Source organism: Oryx dammah, unplaced genomic scaffold (assembly GCF_014754425.2).
Source record: "Oryx dammah isolate SB20612 unplaced genomic scaffold, SCBI_Odam_1.1 HiC_scaffold_18, whole genome shotgun sequence".
Lineage (NCBI taxonomy): Eukaryota > Metazoa > Chordata > Mammalia > Artiodactyla > Bovidae > Oryx > Oryx dammah.
Window position 1 is genome coordinate 89383274 of NW_024070202.1, and position 21425 is coordinate 89404698.

The window sequence follows — 21425 nt, forward strand, 5'->3', positions numbered from 1 at the left end:
AAGAACGGATGCTTTTGAACTGTGGTGTGGAGAAGACTCTTGAGAGTCCCTTGGACTGCTAGGAGATCAAACCAGTCCATCCTAAAGGAAATGAGTCCTGAATATTCATTGGAAGGACTGATGCTCTAGCTGAAGCTACAGTACTTTGGCCACGTGATGCCAAGAACTGACTCATCTGAAAAGATCCTGATGCCGGGAAAGATTGAAGGCAGGAGGAAAAGGGGACGACAGAGGATGAGATGGTTGGATGGCATCACCGATTCTATGGACATGAGTTTGATCCAGCTCCGGGAGTTGCTTACGGACAAGGAAGCCTGGCATGCTGCAGTTCACTAGATCACAAAGAGTCAGACATGACTGAGTGACTGAACTGAGTCCTAAAAATACCTTTAATATACAGTATTTGATATTCTCTTAAGAAGACTTAAAAAGAGACATATACAGAATATTATTAAAGAAACTGACTTCTACTGAAGGAAGAATCTGTATAACCTAAATCACATTTATTATAAATCAATTTCCTACCTCTGCTTATTAGTGTCTCAGTTCATTGTATTTCTTGTCATTTACTCTCTGGACTTGATAGGTGGGGGAAAGAAAAGGAGAGGGAAACCCATACTCCTTGAGCTACTTCTTCATTCTCAAGGATACTTTTCCCAAATAATCATGCGTTTTATAAAGAGGTAAAGCATTTATTCTTTTCTTCCCTGACTTCTAACACTGACAGAACACCAGGGGAGCAGGGCAAATAAACTCAGAGAAGAAAAACACAGAAGGAAAAAGAAAACAAAGGATGACAAATTGATTTTCCTCATGGTCTCCAAAGTAAAATAAAAAGAAAATATAAAATATATTTCTGTTTATGCACTTCTATCTCATTCTTTTTGAACATTTATTACTCTATAATTATTTTTAATATACTCAATATATTAGAACAGTATTTGTATGTAATCTACAAAGTAGTTAAGGCCAAACCGAGGTGAAAGATACCATATCCATAAGTGAAAAGTTTCAAAATATAATGATAATTTCCTAATTAACTATTCTCTAAAATAAATGCAATTTCTGTCAAAATCCCCAGTGCCTTTCCTGCAACTGTAAAAATTGATCTGAAAGTGAACAGTTAAGTTAGTTTTGAAGACTGAACTGGGAGTGAGGGCTTAACCTATGAAGTTTCATTTAAAAATAAAGGTATAAAAATTAAGACAGGCTGGTATTAATGGAGACACACGTATGATCATGGATAAATCTTAGAAATATAATGTCAAAGGAGAAAAGCAATTTATAGAATGATAAATAACTATATGCATTTTCAGAAAAAATTCATAAAATAAAAGCATACTAAACATGGGTGTACATACCTACATGTTAGGATAAATAAAAAAAGGATATTGGGAAGCAAAAAATTAGGATAGGCAGAAGTACAAAGAAGGTTCCACATGTAGAGTTTCATTTCTTAAAGTTAAAAATACCTAAAATCAGTGTGCAAAACATTTATAAATATTAAGTTTGGGTGACAGACACATGGATGTTTGTTTGTCTCTACTACTGAATTTCATAAACAAAATAATATTTTAAAGATCAAGAGAGAGTTTATATATACATAGGCTATAAAAATGACAGGTTGCTATTTCCAGAAATTCCTTCTGGAGGCAGCATTGTATTTTTTTAAGCTTGATAAATATACTATAAAATATGCCAGATGCGCTGTTAAAATAGACAAATACATAATAAATAGTCTTGTTGTTAACGTGGTAAGATTCCAAAAACACAGGTGAGGGAATCATAACCCCAAACTTATAAAACATATGTCTAAACATTGTTATAAAAGTCCATTTTAATACATAAACAAAAAAAGCAAAACTAGCTATTAAGAAATTATTATTCCTTTTTAAATAATTTAAATATTCCCTATAAACTTTCAAAATTTTTCCTTTAGGTTTAACATTTTTAATAACCTGTATATGTCTGAAAATAATCAAACTATAGTTCTTGGGTCACTGAATGCCAAACATACTAACCAGGTATATTTTATAATTATTTTTAAATTGTGTCAGAATAAGTCTGGGGATTGAAAATACCCTGCTTTTGTTTATAGACAAAATGTTTGAAATGTCATTATGTGTGTGTGTGTGTATTAAATGTTTAGGGAATGCGAAATCTTACTTAAAAAGCAGATTTTCATAAAAATGTTAAAAACATTACAGCTAAAAAACTTAAGTTGTAAAATGTATTGTACAGAGAATTCAATTATATTGTACTTTATAACTGCCTTAATTGTTCTTTATTAAATAAAATAAAAACCACATTTTTCCTGTTCCTACTCAACAAAAATACATGCATTCCATGCATTTCATTATAGATATGCAACTTTAACCAGTTTTCTTCAAGCGCTGATAAGAATTCATTGGCTATCAGTATCATTCAACTCTGGGGATTTCTTAAATTAGTATGAAATGGTTGGTATGGAGGTTCCCTCATAACAAATAAAATATGCTATCACTGTACATTAAATAAAAGCCTACAGTTATATACTTTTTATACAGATAAAATTATTTCCATTTTTCTATAACATTACAGATAAATATGTCATGATATCTTTAGAGAAAAATTAATTGCCTACATTTTCTTAACTATGTGTGCTCAGAGCACCCTCTAGTGGGTGAGATAAAGCAGCGAAAAGGGAGATGAAAAAAATTGTTTTAAATTTCAGGAGGCTCACTGATTCATTCATTCATCAGAATACAGTATTTACTTCACCCTTACAATATGGAAAGCACTGTGGTACATACTGTTCAGGACTTGGACAAAAGAGAGGAACAGAATGACCTACAGAAGCAGCACAGAGACAGGGGAGGGAATTAAACGGTAAAAGTCCAATCTAAAATGTAAACTTTTTCATTTGTAAAAGAACTCTACCTGTATTTTAAAAAGATTTTAGAATTGGCTTTATCATATTTATTTTTGAAACTAATCAATGCAGATAAAATCAGGGAAAAGCATCAAAATATATCTTCAACGGTCAATTTTCTGACATAAAGTATGAACACACTCACAAAGGAAAAAAAAAGTACGCTTATCATCTTCCTTGATCTGGACTTGAACCTAATGTATTGAGTTGGGTGGGCTTATTTGTAACATAGTATGAAAGTAGAAATATTTCCTCTTCAAAAACATTTATTTGCAAAAAAGAAATTAGGCACTAAAATTCATATCTAAAAAAATTGCAATTCACTTTCACTGTTTTCTTCCTATTAAGTTGGCTGTATAACTCCCTCAAGGTAGGATGGAAGCTTTATTTGCAATAAAGAAAATCATTTCTTTATACTGTTTAAGAGGATTAGCTCTGGAAGCAGACACTGTATATTCAAATACATGCTTCACCCAAGTGGCTGTGAAATCTTGGGTTTAACCTGAGTGCCTCAGTTTTCTCATTTGTAAAACAGAAATGATAGTACCTACTTCATGAGACAGTGCTAAATACATATGAAGCACTTCATAAATGATACTGTTATGATTACTATTATTAATGATACTCTTATTGGGAAGAAAGGATACTTGCAAATATAAAATATAGTAAAATGAAGAAAACTATTTCTTAAAATATTAATAAACAAGAAGTGCCATAATTAAGCAGGATGCTTTTACCTAGAAAATTTTATCTCAAAAACTAAGCAAATTCTAATAAACTGCATGATACACACAAACAATTTACAATATATTTTAGAGGTAGATTAACAATTTCTTAGACCAACGAGTACAAAGTTAAAGACTGGATTTTATCAAACCAATTAAAAAAGCTTAGCATTTTTTAAGTTTACAAATATTTCATACATCCTCCATCAGTTTCAGCAAATTTTATTGCAGGGTAAAATTTTTCTTTCTTATTTTCATAGCAAAATTAGGCACAGCTTAAAGACATTCAGAAATGCTCTCAAATTTTAAAAAGTTGTTCAAGCCATTATAATTTAATGTATCGTCTAATAATTTATTTTAAACATGCATTTTACAAATTAGAAATTAAAGAAAAAATAAATTTGGAATTAATTTCTAGACCTCAAATATCACCTACCATGTGATTTACCCTAAAATTAATAAAAATACAAGACAAGTTTGCAAGGTAACATCACCTTTAGAGATTTAGCCACTTGAACATGGTTATCATAGACTAAAATGTCTACTGTCAGATTCTGCAGCTGACGGATGCGACTTAAATCACCTTCAAGAGCAAGGTCCTGCATTAAGACTCTCCAAGATGGGAATGGGGTCCTGGTGCCATCCCATACCTGCACAAGAGGCAGAACAAAACTTTAATGATCTTTTTATAAAACTGTGGAGGCTAAAAGAGGTTTATTTGCTGGTGATATAGCTTAAAAGTAATTAAATATATTCCCCCAAATATCTGCTAAGGTTTAAATATAATCTATATTTTTTCCTGATTGTACAAGGACTACATATGTATAGGCAGTGAATAAAATATAAATAAAAAAAATTCAAACTGTGAGCTTAGAAAAATGATTAACACATTGCTGAATTTTATTCTTTTTTCTTTTGTGTATTTATAATATATATGCCTTTTCCTTTTACCAAACTGGCATTCTACTCTGCTTTTCATTTCTTACTTTATTGCTGGGCAGTTTTTCAAGCAGCCTTATATTAGATGTAATGAACACAAATGAATGACAATCATGCGTCCTTGAAAAGGGAAAGGTATGTTGGACTGCTATTTAAGTTACCTTGAGATAGAGATGGAAAAGGAGCGCAGGACAGTATGCACTATCCCATCCTTCAGACTTGAACTAGCTTGTGCTGTGCTAGGTTGGTAGAGATGACTGATGCTTTATTATGCCAAAAAGGCATCGCAAAAGACTTTTAATCAGAGGTGGGAATGGCCCTGCATGTCCGAAGTTGGGCTGTACAACAGAAAACAAGCTACTTAAGTAGAAAACACTTTTCTATCTTTAACTGTTATTTTTCTTTTTTTTCAGTTGATGTAGAGCTGATTTACAATGTGTTAGTTTCAGGTGTACAACAAAGTGATTCCATCACACATGCGTGTGATCAGTTACACATGTGTGCAATCAGTTTCACACGTGTGAGCATGCACATACATACACGTTATCTTTTTCATATTCTTTTCCATTATAGGTTAATACAAGATATTGAATATAGTTCTCTGTGCTATACACAGGTCCTTATTGTTTATTTTATATATAGTAGTGTGTATCTATTAATTCCAAAAGCCTAATTTATTCCTCCCCTTGTTCGTTCCCTTTTGGTAACCGTAAATTTGTTTTCTATGTTTTAAAGTTTATTTCTGTTTTGTAAATAAGTTCATTTGTTTTAGTTTTTAAGATTCCAATCATTAGTGATATCATGTGATGTTTGTCTTTCTCTTTACTTAGTACCATAATGTCTAGGTCCATCCATGTTGCTGGAAATGGCACTATTTCATTCTTTTTTTGGATAATATTATATTGTGTGTATGTGTGCGCACTTAAAAATGGTATATCTTCTTTATTCATTCATCTGTTCATAGACATTTAGGCTGCTTCCATGTGTTGGGTATTGTAAATAGTGTTGCTATGAAAACTGGATGTATCTTTTCAAATTAGTTTTAGCCTTTTCCATATACATATACATAGTCATTCAATTCAGCTCAGTTCAGTCGCTCAATCATGTCCGACTCTTTGTGACCCCAAGAATTGGAGCATGCCAGGCCTCCCTGTCCATCACCAATTCCCGGAGTTTACTCAGACTCATGTCCATCGAGTCAGTAATGCCATCCAGCCATCTCATCCTCGGTCGTCCCCTTCTCCTCCTGCCCCCAATCCCTCCCAGCATCAGTCTTTTCCAATGAGTCAACTCTTTGCATGAGGTGGCCAAAGTACTGGAGTTTCAGCTTGAGTATCATTCCTTCCAAAGAAATCCTAGGGCTGACCTCCTTCAGAATGGACTGGTTGGATCTCCTTGAAGTTCAAGGGACTCTCAAGAGTCTTCTCCAACACCACAGTTCAAATGCATCAATTCTTCAGCGCTCAGCCTTCTTCACAGCCCAACTCTCACATCCATACATGACTACTGGAAAAACCATAGCCTTGACTAGACAGACCTTAGTCAGCAAAGTAATATCTCTGCTTTTCAATATGCTATGTAGGTTGGTCATAACTCTTCTTCCAAGAAGTAAGCATATTTTAATTTCATGGCTGCAGTCACCATCTGCAGTGATTCTGGAGCCCAAACAAATAAAGTCTGACACTGTTTCCCCATCTATTTCCCATGAAGTGATGGGACCAGATGCCATGATCTTCATTTTCTGAATGTTGAGCTTTCAGCCAACTTTTTCACTCTCCTCTTTCACTTTCATCAAGAGGCTTTTTAGTTCCTCTTCACTTTCTGCCATAAGGGTGGTGTCATCTGCATATCTGAGGTTATTGATATTTCTCCCAGCAGTCTTGATTCCAGCTTGTATTTCTTCCAGTCCAGTGTTTCTCATGATGTACTCTGCATATAAGTTAGTTAAATAAGCAGGGTGACAATATACAGCCTTGACGTACTCCTTTTCCTATATGGAACCAGTCTGTTGTTCCATGTCCAGTTCTAACTGTTGCTTCCTGGCATAGTCATTATAGTACAGTATTCCATAATACATAAATAATTCACAAAATTCTCTATTGCTAGGACCCAAGTTTTTTTCTGATTTTTGTCGCTGTAAGAAATATATGGAGAAATATCCCCTTAAAGGCATTTTCTCACATTTTAAATTATTAGTAAAAAATAAATTTATGAAAAGAGTTGTTGAGACGTATAGAGAGACTTCTGAGATTTCTTTCAAATTGTCCTCAAGGAAATCTTATTAAAATAAGTTCTTAAATTCATAGCTGAATGCTATGTTTTAAAATAATCTCTACATGAAAGTTGTTTCTACTTATCTGAAAAGGCTATCAATAAAAAATGGGATGCATGCATGATTTCTTGCTTTAGAGAGAAAATGCAGATTCAGCTATGTCAGCTAAAAGGTGGCAGGTTTTACCTCAGAATTACATACTAACAACATAGCAGTCAAAAGATGGAGAATACTTCTGTGCACAGCAGATTCATTATCATTAGAAGTGTTTGATGATTAACAAATGATCATTTGTTAAGTAAGTCACTTTGGGCATAAAGTATGACTGCTGCTAAGTCACTTCAGTCGTGTCCGACTCTGTGCTACCCCATAGATGGCAGCCCACCAGGCTCCCCCATCCCTGGAATTCTCCAGGCAAGAACACTGGAGTGGGTTGCCATTTCTTTCTCCAGTGCATGAAAGTGAAAAGTCAAAGCGAAGTCGCTCAGTAGTGTCCAACTCTTAGTGACCCCATGGACTGCAGCCTACTAGGCTCCTCCATCCATGGGGTTTTCCAGGCAAGAGTACTGGAGTGGGGTGCCACTACCTTCTCTGTAAAGTATGACTAGTTGACTTAAAATACTTTCTCATTTTGTTTGGCTTATTTTATGTTGCTTTAGCTTCAGTTTTGTCATATTTAACTCATTCACCCTTCTTTATAGCACACATTTACTTTCTCAGATTATTTCATGTATATATAAATATATGCTATTTTCAACTACAGAAACTTCCTTCCTATTTTATTCAATCATTATTCACTTTTTTTAATATTTATTTATTTATTTATTTATTTTTAATATGGGCAAGATACAACTGATAATAATGTTACATGCCAATACCTGCCCAATGCCACTGAACTCCATTTCCCACTACATTCCATCACTGCAAAGAGTAGGAAGCTAAGAAAGAACCACAGAAGCGGGGCTGAAGTAGTGCTTGTTTAACAGCATCCTGCCTTGGCAGGGTTCGGTGAAGATAATATCAGACAACTGACCTCTCCAGAAGCTACTCATAAATAAACTGGAATAGGTATAGACAAAGATTAGATGGGTCTTAGGCCACCTTTTTAATCCTGTGGATTTAAAAACAAAACAAAATACAAGAAAAATAAACACTTCAAAACCATCCATGATCTACCCGTGAAGCAGGTAGTGAAATAACCCAGAAGAGAACCCAATGTCAACAAACCAAGAAAGCAAATAAGTGAGAAGAAAGGCTACATCCACATAGAGCAACAAAACTACACATTTTTCAAAATGTAGTTTAAAAATAGAAAGAGGAAACAACTCTTTTTACTAGTACTAAAATAAGAAATACATAAATAGCATAAAGTATACTATATTTAAAATATAGAACTGATAATACTATTTTTCTCTAAAAGTTTAGGATGAAGAAGGAAAGTTCAAGAATAAAGACACATGGGAATACAGGATCATTAAAAAGGTTAGATTTTAAGTTCTTAATACATAGCTGCTTGTTTATTCCATCAGAATGCTGAAATATAAGGTCTTTTTAGGCTTCGAGGTCATGCTAACTTCTAATTTTAAGTACTTAAAAATACCTACCTTTAGAAGAAATGATGCTCCATCCACTTCAGCTTTGCCCAAGAGCTGGCAAGTCAGATCAAAATACTGCATTGGCTGGACATCACACAATTTGACTGATATTGAAGAAGGTGAAATATGAGTCGATGCCCAAATACGTAAAGCTTCTACCATTTTCTGGTCCTCAGCAGTGAAGTTAAAACACTTGCTTGCAGTTCGAGGAATGATAGGAGCCCCCAAAGTTCCCTCAAATGTCAAAGATGCAAAGCCAGAGCTGGTGATACCTTGAGTCTCCTTTTTATATACTTGGATCTAAGAAAGTGGTAACGTAGAAAACAGAACAAACAGGTTACTGATATAGAACCTAGGAACTGGGAACAGGAGACGATAAAATTTTGCCAGTACAGTTATTAGAGGACATAATGTTTAAATAACTAGCATATGAAATGATAAAAATCTACTGGGCTATATCAAAGTCCTAAAGTACCATGTAAACTGTAAAACATTATGCAAAATTTATTTTTATTTTTTAAAGAGCTAGGTGGTAGCTCCCCTAATACTACTGGTACACTTTTACTAACAAGACAATCATTAGCTTTTTTAAAGATATAATTTATAAAAAGAAAAAGGATAATATGAAATAGTTACTTATGAATATTGTAGGGAAAACTAGAACACTCAAAATATGAGTCTGAAGTGGATAAAACAGACCTAAGGCTAAGGTTTCATCAGTCTGACTGAGAGAACTCAGATAAGCCTTAAAAACATTGGCTTTCTGAATTTTGAGGCTCAGTTATTAGGTACACATGTAAATGACTGTTGCATTGTCATAAAACAATCCTTTTGAACTTATGAATGCCTTTTAAGTCTCCTGTGATACTGTGTGATATTAATAAATATATTTATATATTTAAGGAAAATTGCAAAATGTGTTCAACTGATGGATGCTTAAACTGTGATATGTTAAAACTTGTTTGATATAACTAAAGCAATACATAGAGAAAAAATTTATAGAAATAAGTGAACATTTTACAAAGGAATAATGGTTAAAAATCAGAAATTTAGGTTTCCATCTCAAAAGCTGCACAAAGAATATAATCTCAAATCCAAGCAAAGTAGAAGGGAAACACAGTCAAAGGTAAGACAAATAGAAACATATAATAGAGAAAATCAAAGCTAAAAACTAGTTCTCTGAAGAGATTAACAAAAATAATAACCCTAGAAAATGGCTGATTTGGAAAAAAAGAAATGAAACACAAATTATAATATTAAGACTACAAAAAAGGATTTATCATTATAAATCCACCAAACATCTAAAAGATGAGTAACATATGGCCAAATTTCTACCAATAAAGTCAACAATTTGAATGAAATAATTTTTTCTAAAAATTAAATACATCAAAGCTGATAGAAATAAAAAAAACTCATTCATCTTAAAGCAATCTTAATTCATTAATATAATCTATCAATAAAGAAATCAAGCTCAGATAGCTTTACCAGTGCATTATTCCAAGCATTTAAGTAAGGAAAAAACCCAGTAATCTTGCATAAACTCTTCCAGAATTGATAAAGAAGAGCACATTTCCTGTTTCCATGCGGCAGAAAAACTATAATTTCAAAATTTGTCAAAGACATTGTAGGAAAAGGAAATTACAGATCTAAATATGAAACAAGAAAATTGTAATGACTTCGAGGAAAACTTAGAAGCTATCTTCATAAAATGAGTAGACAGAGAGTTCTTAAACAAGAAATTACAAAAGTACTGACCATAAAATAAAAGTTAATAAAGTAGACTATATTAAAATAAAGAACTTTTGTTCATCCAAAGACACCATTAAGAGGGTAAATAGGCATTAACATAGAGTGAAAAAAATATTCACAATCCATATACCTGACAAAAGATCTGTAGCCTAAATATATAAAGAACTTTCACAAATCATTAAGAAATGGAGTTTAAAATCCTATAAAAAATGAGCCAAAGATTCAAATGGACACTTCAGAAGACACACAAATTTTAAAAGGTTCTCAGTTTCTTAATTTTTCAGGGAAATTCAAGTTAAAATCACAATAAGATACTAATACAAATGCAACAGAATGGTTCAAATTTAAAAAAATGGAAAATATCAAGTGTTGGTGAAAATGTGGAACAACTAGAATTCTTCCGTATCACTAAGAATGCATAGGTGGTAAAAATCACTCTGGAAAATTAAATACTTAGTCTAGCTATAAACTAAAGCAAATATATGCACAGCCTTGAACTTAGGAACTACAATCCTTGTATACAATCAACTGAAATGCATATTATGTAATATACAATTACATAATTATATGTAAATGTGTATATTATATATTATAAAATTATACATATTCAGTAAAATATATGTACTAGACTGTCTATAGCAGCATAATAGCCCAAACTGGAAACTACTTAAACAACTAACAGAATAAATATATAAATTCTAGTGTATTCTAACAATGGTATATCATTTAGCAGTGAAAATGAATAAAGTGTACTATATGCAATAGTAGAGTTGAATCAAACAAGCATAAACCAAATGTCCAAAAAAAAAAGACTAATAGTGTATTCTTTTTATATAAAGAACAAATATAGAGAAACTAATAAATGTGAGAAGTTATGAGATTATTTACTGCTAGGGGTGGGGAGAGTGTGAATGGCAACCCTAGGTGAGGGTACAATGGAAGTTTCTACAGTGTTAGATATATATAAGCATGCTAATATTGTGGAAAGAGAGATGTTTATTCCACTTCAATTAAACAACAGACAAGAATTGTAAATATAGTTGTCCATGAACACTGAGGTTAAGGGCACCAACCATCCATGTAACTGAAAATCCTCTTTTAACTTACAGTCAGCCCTCTATCCTCATTTCAGCATCCATAGATTCAACTAACCATGGGATCTTGTTTACTACTGAAAAGAATCTGTGCATAAGTGGACCTGTGAAGTTTAAAACTGTGTTGTTCAAAGGTCAACTGTACTATAGGAAACAGTGATGTGTGAGAATCAGCTATTTTTTTTTGAAATGTGGATAAGCCTATAAGATAGTGCTATAATAATAATCTTTCCAGTTCTCTTTAACCAAATGTTCTCCACTATTCTTCTGTCCTCAGGAGAAAAGCATTAATAGAGCAAGAGAGTTACTTCCCACCATATCTAAGACGACTGATAGAATACACCTGGAGTACCTCATTCATTTATGAGCATCACTGATCACAAGAAGCACAGATAAACCGAAGCATTAGAAGAAAAGACAACAATAGTGAAGGAGTTGCGCGGAAACTCATGTAACAAAAGCGAAACAGCAAGGGACTAACATGTGTAAAACTTAAGAGACTGAGAATATTAAAGTACCAAAAAGCTGATTATTAAAAAATCACATATTATCTAATAGTTTTGCCTTTTTACTAAAATTCTTTCACAGAATGTAGCTAGTCTGAATCGCAGCAGCTAACACTTCCATAGAGGGAGGTCAGGTAGTTTGTTCAAATGGGTGGTTCAGAGGTTTCCTAATATAAATCATTTGAAGTCTGATCTTATTTACATATCTTATCTCTTGAAATGCCTGAAGTCATGTTCTAACAAAGCAATTACATTAATTAGTGTTAAATAGTTTCAGTGAGCAACACTGAGTTCTCTTCAAACAAATGTAAGTTCTAAATAGTATGAGTTATACCTTCAGCCTGTGAAAGCGAACGATATCTCCATTTTTATAAATCATTGGAAGGGCTTCATAATTTCCACTAAAGAACAGGCAGGTTAGCTTTACATTTGTCTGGTCCACAATTGTTACAACTGAGCAATAATCTGGAAAACACAAAAATATTTTACCTGACTTTTTGTATTTCAAAGCATCTAATAAAATAAGACTAATACTGAGTTCAAAACATCAAACTTTAATCTTCCCTTTAGTCTTCTAAGAATAGGATCAAGACATAAAGAAATTTTCTTTTCTCTTGAAACACACTGCCAAATTATTTTGCAAAAATATTTCATAAAAATTAATTTTAGAAAATTTAATAAAACAAAAATAAAAACCCTACTTAATGTAAATTGTCTGGAGGTAAAATAACATTTTTATTACCTCAAATTTATAAACTGTAAAACAAATAAAATATTAAAATAACATAATTTATAAACACAATTAAATTTAGAGTAAAAACAAACAAAAAATACCAGAAGATATTTATAGTTAATATGATTAAGAGTGAACATACTGCAAAAAGACACTATAAAAACTGGTTATAAACCCCAGGGTTTTACAGTGAATATGAAATTCAAATGAACAATTCATAGAAAACAATATAATACCAAATTAAAAGGAAAAGTGATGATCTGCTATTAATACTTACAAAAGGTTACACATCAGAACAAGAGGGGTATTTTATACAATTTAAACTGGCAAAAGAAAAAAAAAACTAACCAAATTTAATGATAGTTGGACTGCCATGAAAAACAAGTAACTTCAAACTGGTGGTAGCAAAAACTATAATAGATGTTATCATTTAAAGTACATGTTTCAGAAAAATGAACACTGAGAATATGTGTTGATTTCCTTCCTTCTCAATACTATACTCATGATAGTACAGACAGAGGAAAAGATAAACCCAAAACAGTGAAGGGAGAGGAGAGGTGAGGAGAGGAGAGTGAAGGAGATGGAAAAAAGATATCAACATTATTTCAGGAAGTTGGGAAAGTAAATGGTTAAGGGATTAGATGGACAGAAAGGATACAAACAGAAAATACTCTGAGGCAGCTACAGCAAAGACAGCAGCCTTTGGGATTAAGACAGTGAAAAACAGCTGAAATTAGGGCTAAGGAAAAGTTTACACATGGAACAACTGCTTCAGTGATCACCCATCTTAACCTTCCCTTGAAGATGATTTCAGGTAGGCAGGTAGGATATCTCAGTCTCTAACTGCACCTCTTTGTGGAACATAGACTGCTTTCCAAGGAAGTTTCACTGATAGACCAAGAAGTGGTAAGGTTTCTGATGAGGATGTTAGTACCCAGAATAAGCCCTCTGCATTATCACATTAGGAGGTCTATAACCAGATAGAAAGCTGTCTTCCCACCCACCTTAGACTGACACTTTCAATGTGCCCCGTGTGAGTACTATTTGTCTTCTATTATAAGATTTGTCTCTTAATAGAAGTTTGAACATTATATGATTTCCCATTTAAAAAAGAGATCATGTTGAAAAAACAAACTTCATATACAAAGCAAAGGAAACAAATGTCTAAAACAAATGTCAAAAATCTAAAATAAATGGTACCTATGTTTGTAAATGTAAAAATAAGACACAGAACAAAAATAGAAGAAAAGGAAGAAGAACACCAGGAGGGGGAAGGAAAAAGGAGATTGAAGAGAATAGAGGAGTATGGAGAAAGGGGAAGGAACGGGGAAGTGGGGAGACAGGACTGGAGGGAAAGAGCAAAAACAGAAACCTGATTCTGTGACGAGGGGACAATAATGAACTCAGAGAACATAAAAAACTTTAAACGCAAAACCTTAACAAGCATCTTCAAAAACAGTGAAAATATATCATATCCTCATCTCTTGATGTAGAGGGTCTATTGGACCCAGTTTTTAGTTTTGGAGTTTCCTTTGTCAGTAGTTTTAACTATTTGTAAGGAGTGTTATTTCATGACATTTTTTTCTCTTAGCAGTCTTCCAAAGATTAAAGGTAAATTCACTTATTTTTTAATAGAATAAAACACATTTTTTAATAGAATAGAACATATTCTTGCTTGTGATGACCATATGGTTCTTTTTTATCCTTTTATAAATCTAAGATCTATTATGGAATTTTTAATCATGTATTTTCCTTTTCTTGAAATTTTTTTCAATTTCATTCTCCTATTATTTCATCATTATTCCTACCTATGTTTAAAAAAGACTAAATTAGTATCAAAATGGGAAAACGAGAGACTTGCTTAGGAGAAAGATCCAAGAGTGTAATGAGTCATCCCTGGTGCACTGCACTGCTCAATGTGCTATAACACCTTTCAAGATGATATGAAAAAAAGAAGTTTGAAAATGATCTTTGGAATTTCTTCTTCTGCTTTAAGATTTCAGAACTGAAATTTTCTGCCAATGGCCATAGAGAAGAAAATCGATAGAATTCCTTTAACCATTATTAGATGAAGCAGAAGCTGAATGCAAAGACAGGCAACAGCACATTAGATTCTATGGATAATGAGTAATGTACTTTGAATAAAACACAACTGATCTGAAGGTTTTAAGTTTCATGTAATTTCATGACAGACAAAACATAAGGGCAAAGAGATCACTAGTCTAATGAAATCTAATTCAGGTACACAAAGATCAAACTTGGTATCTTTACATTTTGGTTTCCTGACAGCTTCTGCAAAATCATGTATCACAGATTTATTTGTACTAGAATACACAAATTCACATTTCATATTTATATCAGAGAACTAGTTACTACTTGTACTTATAGTGTTATTTTAAGTTGCAGTGATTCTAAATTACTCCTCTCATTTTAAATGCTTCACAATGAGCCACTTTTGTAAATTGAGAATACAATATATCAACAAAATTGCAAATTTAGCAGGCATAAATAACAGTAGTTGAATCTAAATGTTAGCCAGGATGAACTGACAGAGCCCAGTCTTTGAGGCATATACATGATACTGAAGAGTGGAATAAGTGAAAACAAAACAAAACTGGGGTGTGGTTAAAAAAAAATCAGGCTTAACCTAAATTTCAGAATATTGAAAACTGCCTCATGGTTTTGTTTTTCCTGGAAAATGCAGCCTTCCCATAGATAACTTGATAGCTTGCAAAGGACTCTATATAACACTCTGAGAAACAGTGTGGAGACCCATTGTCCAGAGGGTCTAATATAGGGTCACTATTAGCTTTTGTAGTATCTTTGTGCAAATTAGAAAAAGACTCCTCTTTCTCAAATAGAAATACTCTACAACCTAACTAGCTTTAAGAGGAACTTTACTGAGCCCAAGAGAGTAGCAGTCTTGGCACACATTTACATTCTGGCCTTTCTATCCAATGCTTTGGTCACTGGATGTAAAGAACTGACTCACTGGAAAAGACTGTGATGCTGGGAAATATTGAGGGCAGGAGGAAAATGGGTCAACAAAGGATGAGATGGTTGAATGGTTCAATGGACAGGAGTATGAGCAAGAGACAGTGAGATATCCAGGAGATAGTGAAGGACAGGGAAGCCTGGTGTGCTGCAGTCCATGGGGTCACAAACAGTTGGACACGACTTAGTGATTAAACAGCTCTCTATCCAAACCTTCAGAAACAGGGACACTTGTACATGTGACACCTGAGCTGCACACATTCCTTCTCTAGGTCCTTCCTCCTCCCCAACCCCCTTGAAGAGTCTGTGTCAGGTTTGGAGTCAGGTAGGAACGGACTGCCAGGAAAGAAAGAAGTGACCTCGGGATTGCCCAAAGAACAACACAACGGTTGTGTGTGCAGATCCATGCTCAGAATTCTAAGTGGGTAAAAGTAATGGCTCCCCATGCTGCTATAGATTTATGTAGCAGAGGGCATTCCCAAGTGGCAGCAGAACTTGGCCGGAAATCTACACAGCTGTGTTTTCATCTAACTGACTCCATGTGGATGAAAAAGGCATCTCCTTAGACAGTGCACACCTGTGCACTGCACACGAGCTATCACATGCCAAGTCCCGGTTCTTTCCTTTCTTTCTCTTTCATTGGAAGTACTACCAATGGCTTTTCACAAGTGTAAGCCAAATAGATCTACCTAGTGCTCAAATCCTTTTATAAAAATAAGGTTTTATTTTATTAACAGAGAAAAAAGAGAATCTTTCCATAGAGCAAAGTCTTCCTTGAAAGCAAAATAAAACCCACCAAAATAAAACCCTATACTATATACATATATACAGTGATAAAATACTGACATCTGTAAGTATATAAGACTTAGTTCAGTAAGGATCTAAATATTATGGAACAGTAGAATCACCATAGATACTAACTATAGGTGAATGACAAAGCTCTCTAGAACACAAACCTCCTTAGGAATTCCCTCCACCACCACAAAATGCTGAATATTTCAGTGGTGGTTAGTAGTTTGTATTTCAGCAGCAAGGAACTCTACTTGGGTCTCTGCTATTTTCCAATCCTTTTTTTTTTTAAATTAGTACATAAACTAATCTGAATTTTATTGAGGGTCTACATAATGCTAGGTACATATATGTACTAGTCAGGAAGACTACTAAATGAACAGAGCATGGCACCTTCTCTTTTGAAGTTTACATTTTCCTTACATTGACTTACATCTTTAAACACTAATGCTGTGATCTCAGTTTGTGTGTTATTTTATATGCGAACATTTGCTAGTGTATAGAGTTTATACTCTCTGTATATGTAACGATTCATCACAAAACTCTGTAATGATTCATCACCGCAAAACTAATGATCCAGATGACATTTTCTAGAATAACTGGAAACTGACATTTAAGCTTGACACTGGATAAACAGACAGGCTTAAGATGGCCCTGGATCCTTGGTGAGCAGTAAAATAAGCATTCATATTTCAGAAAAGTGGTGAAAACAAAAATTTTTCATACATTTCATACCCAGCTTTGGAGTTCAAAACATAAGAGACCTTAAAATAAATTTCAAACCATGACTGAAGCTTAACCAGTCTGAAATTATGTTTAACATTAAAGGATATACACTTTGGTAAAACATATTTATAGTCCTAAATATAGTCTGAGTTATCAAATAATATGCAAAATAAAATGTCAACATTCCAAATTAATTTATGAAATGGAATAATGTACTTGATGTTGAAGCTGAAACTCCAATACTCTGGCCACCTGATAAGAAGAGCTGACTCATTTGAAAAGACCCTGATGCTGGGAAAGATTGAGGGCAGGAGTAGGGGACGACAGAGGATGAGATGGCTGGATGGCATCACTGACTCGATGGACATGGATTTGGGTAGACTCTGGGAGTTGGTGATAGACAGGGAGGCCTGGCGTGCTGTGGTTCATGGGGTCACAAAGAGTCGGACAAGAGATTGAGTGAATGAACTGAACTGAATGTATTTGACTTCTTAGACAGAAAACAAAACAAAACCACAGTACCTATGTTATGCAAGGTATCTTATTCGCAGGCCTAAAAATGGGGGTGGGTGGTGGGGAGGGAATTATGTTAATTAGCAGTCAGTAACTACTGAGGGCTTACTAAATACTAGGTTTCTGCTAAACAATTTATATGCATTGTCTCCCTGAATTTTTAGATAGTTGTATACTGCAATTAACGAACAAGAGAACTTAAGTTTCTTAAAAGGTCTAGGTAAGATACCCAAGTATGAAAGTCACATGTAGCTTAGCATAATGGATTCCTGTGTTTCTATATTTAACCAGAAAATTGTACTGTCTCCATATTACATGTTTTTCAAACATAAGCAGTAATTTCAAAGAAAGTAAAATATAATGCTTAAAACTGTGATGGAGGCTTGAGAATTTTTCTGAATAGGAAAAATTATACTGTATCTTAACTCTATATTATCTACCATTTCATGCATCTCCTATTAAAGAATTCATTACTAAAGAATTAAAATATCATTCATTATAATGTAACTTCCTTAAATTTACTCCAGAAACAGACCTCACAGACATCATAGAAAAAGTCTATAAAAATTCATTATGATGATGCTTGAACTTATTTTTACATTATTTGCAACAATTATTTTTTGACTCATAAGTTAAAAGAAGAAAAGGAGACAAAAAAGAGCATCTTCTGAGATAGTTGAACAAGAGTTAAATCCTAGTGAAAAGACAAAGGCAATAAAAGAAGATATATGGTCAAGTGTGAGGCTACTTAAGAGAGGTATTTTGAGTGGTTAGAAGAAAAAGAAGAGAGCACAGTATTATAAATTAGGAGCTGGCAAACTATGGTCCACAGCCAAATCCAGCCCACTGCCTGTTTATTATCTTTCCAAAGCATTCAACTTTCAAAAAACCCACAAAAAACAGTCTTTTCACATTCATATTCATCTATCTCCATAAGATTTAATGAAATTACTTAATCAGAATAACAAGGAAAAAGAGTACAAAGAGATTTGGGAACAAAACTGTAAGAACACAACTCTTGAGAGAATACAGTTCCACTAGTAGGAGCAGAAATGAGCAGGAGCATTAGGGCTGGTCAATTCCGGATCACCAATTCCCAGTCGTGAGAGCTCAGGATGATAAAAGTATCAGTAACAGGGTTTAGTGGGGGAGTGGAAACACTTTGCTCATTGTCAAATTAGATGATAGGTTAAGAAAGTTTCTTATTTAAATAAGCACTTAGCTGTGGGAAGACACCCAATGTGTCTTGAAATAGATCACATATATTTATTGTATAATGAATGACATATGTGAACACAGCAAATATTTTTCAGAATAGTGATTGTATACAGAAGATTTCTAAAGCATGCCAGAAGCAGACATTCTTTAACCAGAGAACACAGACAACAGGCTTCCAGATTTAGTATTAAGTCTTCACAGTTCACAGATTCTATAATACATAGTAGTTGACCAACCATCTTTACTAAATTAATGCACGTCATTGTGTGTTCAGTCGTGTCTGACTCTTTGCAGGACCTGCCAAGTTCCTCTGCCCATGGAATTGTCCAGGCAAGCATACTGGAGTGGGGTGCCATGACCTATTCCAAGGGATCTTCCTGACCCAGAGATTGAACCCAAGTCTCTGGAAATGTCTCTCCTGCATTGGCAGGCAATTCATTACCACTAGCGCCACCTGGGAAGCACCACCTACAGTGAATATATGATACTTGTAGAAATTCTGCCTCTGAAGCCTCCTGCAGACATTGAAAATCATTTAGCCTCTTTGCCTCAATTTCCCTATTTGAATAATGGGGGAAATTACTATTCACCTCATATGATTGCTAAAATTAAATATGTAATCACATGTAAAGTGCTTAAAACTACACCTAGAACATGGCCAAATGGTATATACAAGAGCTGGTCGGTGGTGGTGATGGTGGTGGTAGCAGCAGCAGCAACAGCAGCATGTCTATTACTGTTAATAAATTGTAACATTCTTACCTAATGAAATTAGACATACTCTTAGCATCTGCCTTAACAAAGAACCTAAAGACACTGCCAATATACAGTGTCAAACTGACTGCAGTTGGTACATGAAAAGAAAAGTACAGATGTAAGAGATTGCAAAAGAATTCTCATTTGAATTTCCACTGGAATTTCAAATAGTGGCTTTTAGATATTCATCAATCAACCTTTCACAGAGAAATATCTTATAGTTAACAAGATAATCTGGTTCTCAAATGAAATATCACTTGGAACACAAAGAGTTTCTGAGAAGCTGTAAGGTGGAAAATAATATTAACCACTTATTCAAAAACTAAAATGTTGAAGATAATACAGAACTGCTAAAGAAATAAGAGAATCCTGCTACTTTTATTATGCGTTAAAGATAAAAATACTTTCAAAAAATGTGAAACAATACCACACTCCATGTTTTTGGAAAATACATTTTTCATTAAAAATGTTATTTATGTTTACATGTAATAGGCCATTTTTGGTTTAAATGAATTATTAAATGTTAGTCTTTCACTTTTAATTTCTAGTATGTTTAAATATCTGTAACTACGACCCATAAAAAATATAAGCTCCTTGAGATCCTGATAACTTTTAGGATAATAGAAAACTTAAAAACCACTGATTTAGGGCATCAACAATATTATACTCTTTGAAAGTGAAAATTCACAAAGTACCACATTTTACATAGAAAACTACAGAGACAAGGCCCTTGCAATTCTAACATAATCAAATTGCAAAGATACAGATGTATACTTAAGGCTGATTCATGCTGATGTACGGCAGAAACCAATGAAACATTGTAAACCAATTATCCTCTGCTGCTGCTGCTGCTAAGTCGCTTCAGTGGTGTCCGACTCTGTGCGACCCCATAGACTGCAGCCCACCAGGCTCCGCCGTTCCTGGGATTCTCCAGGCAAGAACACTGGAGTGGGGTGCCATTGCCTTCTCCGAATTATCCTCTAATTTACAATAAATAAATTTTTTACAATTGCAAAAAATAAGAATTGGCCCTAACTTTCCTAGTTGCTAATCTCTAAACTTGACTCCACCGAACAAGTTTCAACAAACAAAAATTCAGAGTACATTAAAAAGGGTTCCATGTTCAAGTAGTTCCAAGTAAAATATACTAAAAATAAAGTTAAACAGGTTCCTTTCCTAAAACTTTTCAGAGGTGACAACGTGCTAACAATGCATCGTGAACCTCAAGAGCCAGATACAGTATGCAAAATTTACCACTTTTTCATAGAATGTTTCACAGAATTGGCGTTTCTCCCACTGAAAATGCTTTGCTAAAAGTGTAGGCAGATTAGATCTGCAAGTTATTTTAAGGGAAGTATTTCTGAGAAAATGGAGAACTTACAGACTCACTTGATGAAGAGGCAGACACCTTTCAGGACTGCAGTTCACTGTTGTCTTAGGATATTCTTTTTAGCAGTTCCCACCTCTCCATTATCTACCTATCTGCTGGCTATCCACTGTTTTACACTTTTGTCTCTTCTTTTTTGCCTTCTTATCTCCCTCTTTGTTGTTACTTACAAGAGAACAATTTAAAATAAAAATTTAAAAAGTAAAATTTCATTTTGATGCTTCTTGATATCAAACCAATTGCTACACTGACTTCTCCTAATCCTCCAAAAGGGATCTCAAAAGGCTGTCCTTATGTGCCCATAAAATGAGTATGGGGCAACTGCCACATTGAAGAATATTCCCAATTTACATAAACTATAAAACTAAGTAACCAAAATAACCTAGTGTTGAAAAGCAGAGATACTACTCTGCTGACAAAGGTCCATATAACCAAGGCTATGGTCTTCCCAGTGGTCAAGTACATGTGTGAGAGCTGAACTGTACAGAAGGCAAAGCGCCAAAGAATCGATGCCTTAG

At 34.0% G+C, this 21425-nt stretch overlaps 1 protein-coding gene across 5 annotated transcripts in view; it reads right to left on the bottom strand.

Moving 5' to 3' along the window:
• The window catches only part of POT1 (protection of telomeres 1), a 93183-nt gene that overhangs the window by 31079 nt on the left and 40679 nt on the right, over positions 1–21425 (bottom strand). For all 5 annotated transcript variants that reach the window (XM_040259564.1, XM_040259565.1, XM_040259567.1 and 2 more), the window contains 3 exons: positions 12126–12256; positions 8452–8742; positions 4131–4286 (listed from right to left, as the gene is read on the bottom strand). In XM_040259564.1, coding sequence (XP_040115498.1) covers positions 4131–4286; positions 8452–8742; positions 12126–12256 — 578 coding nt within the window. The remainder of the gene's footprint in view (positions 1–4130; positions 4287–8451; positions 8743–12125; positions 12257–21425) is intronic.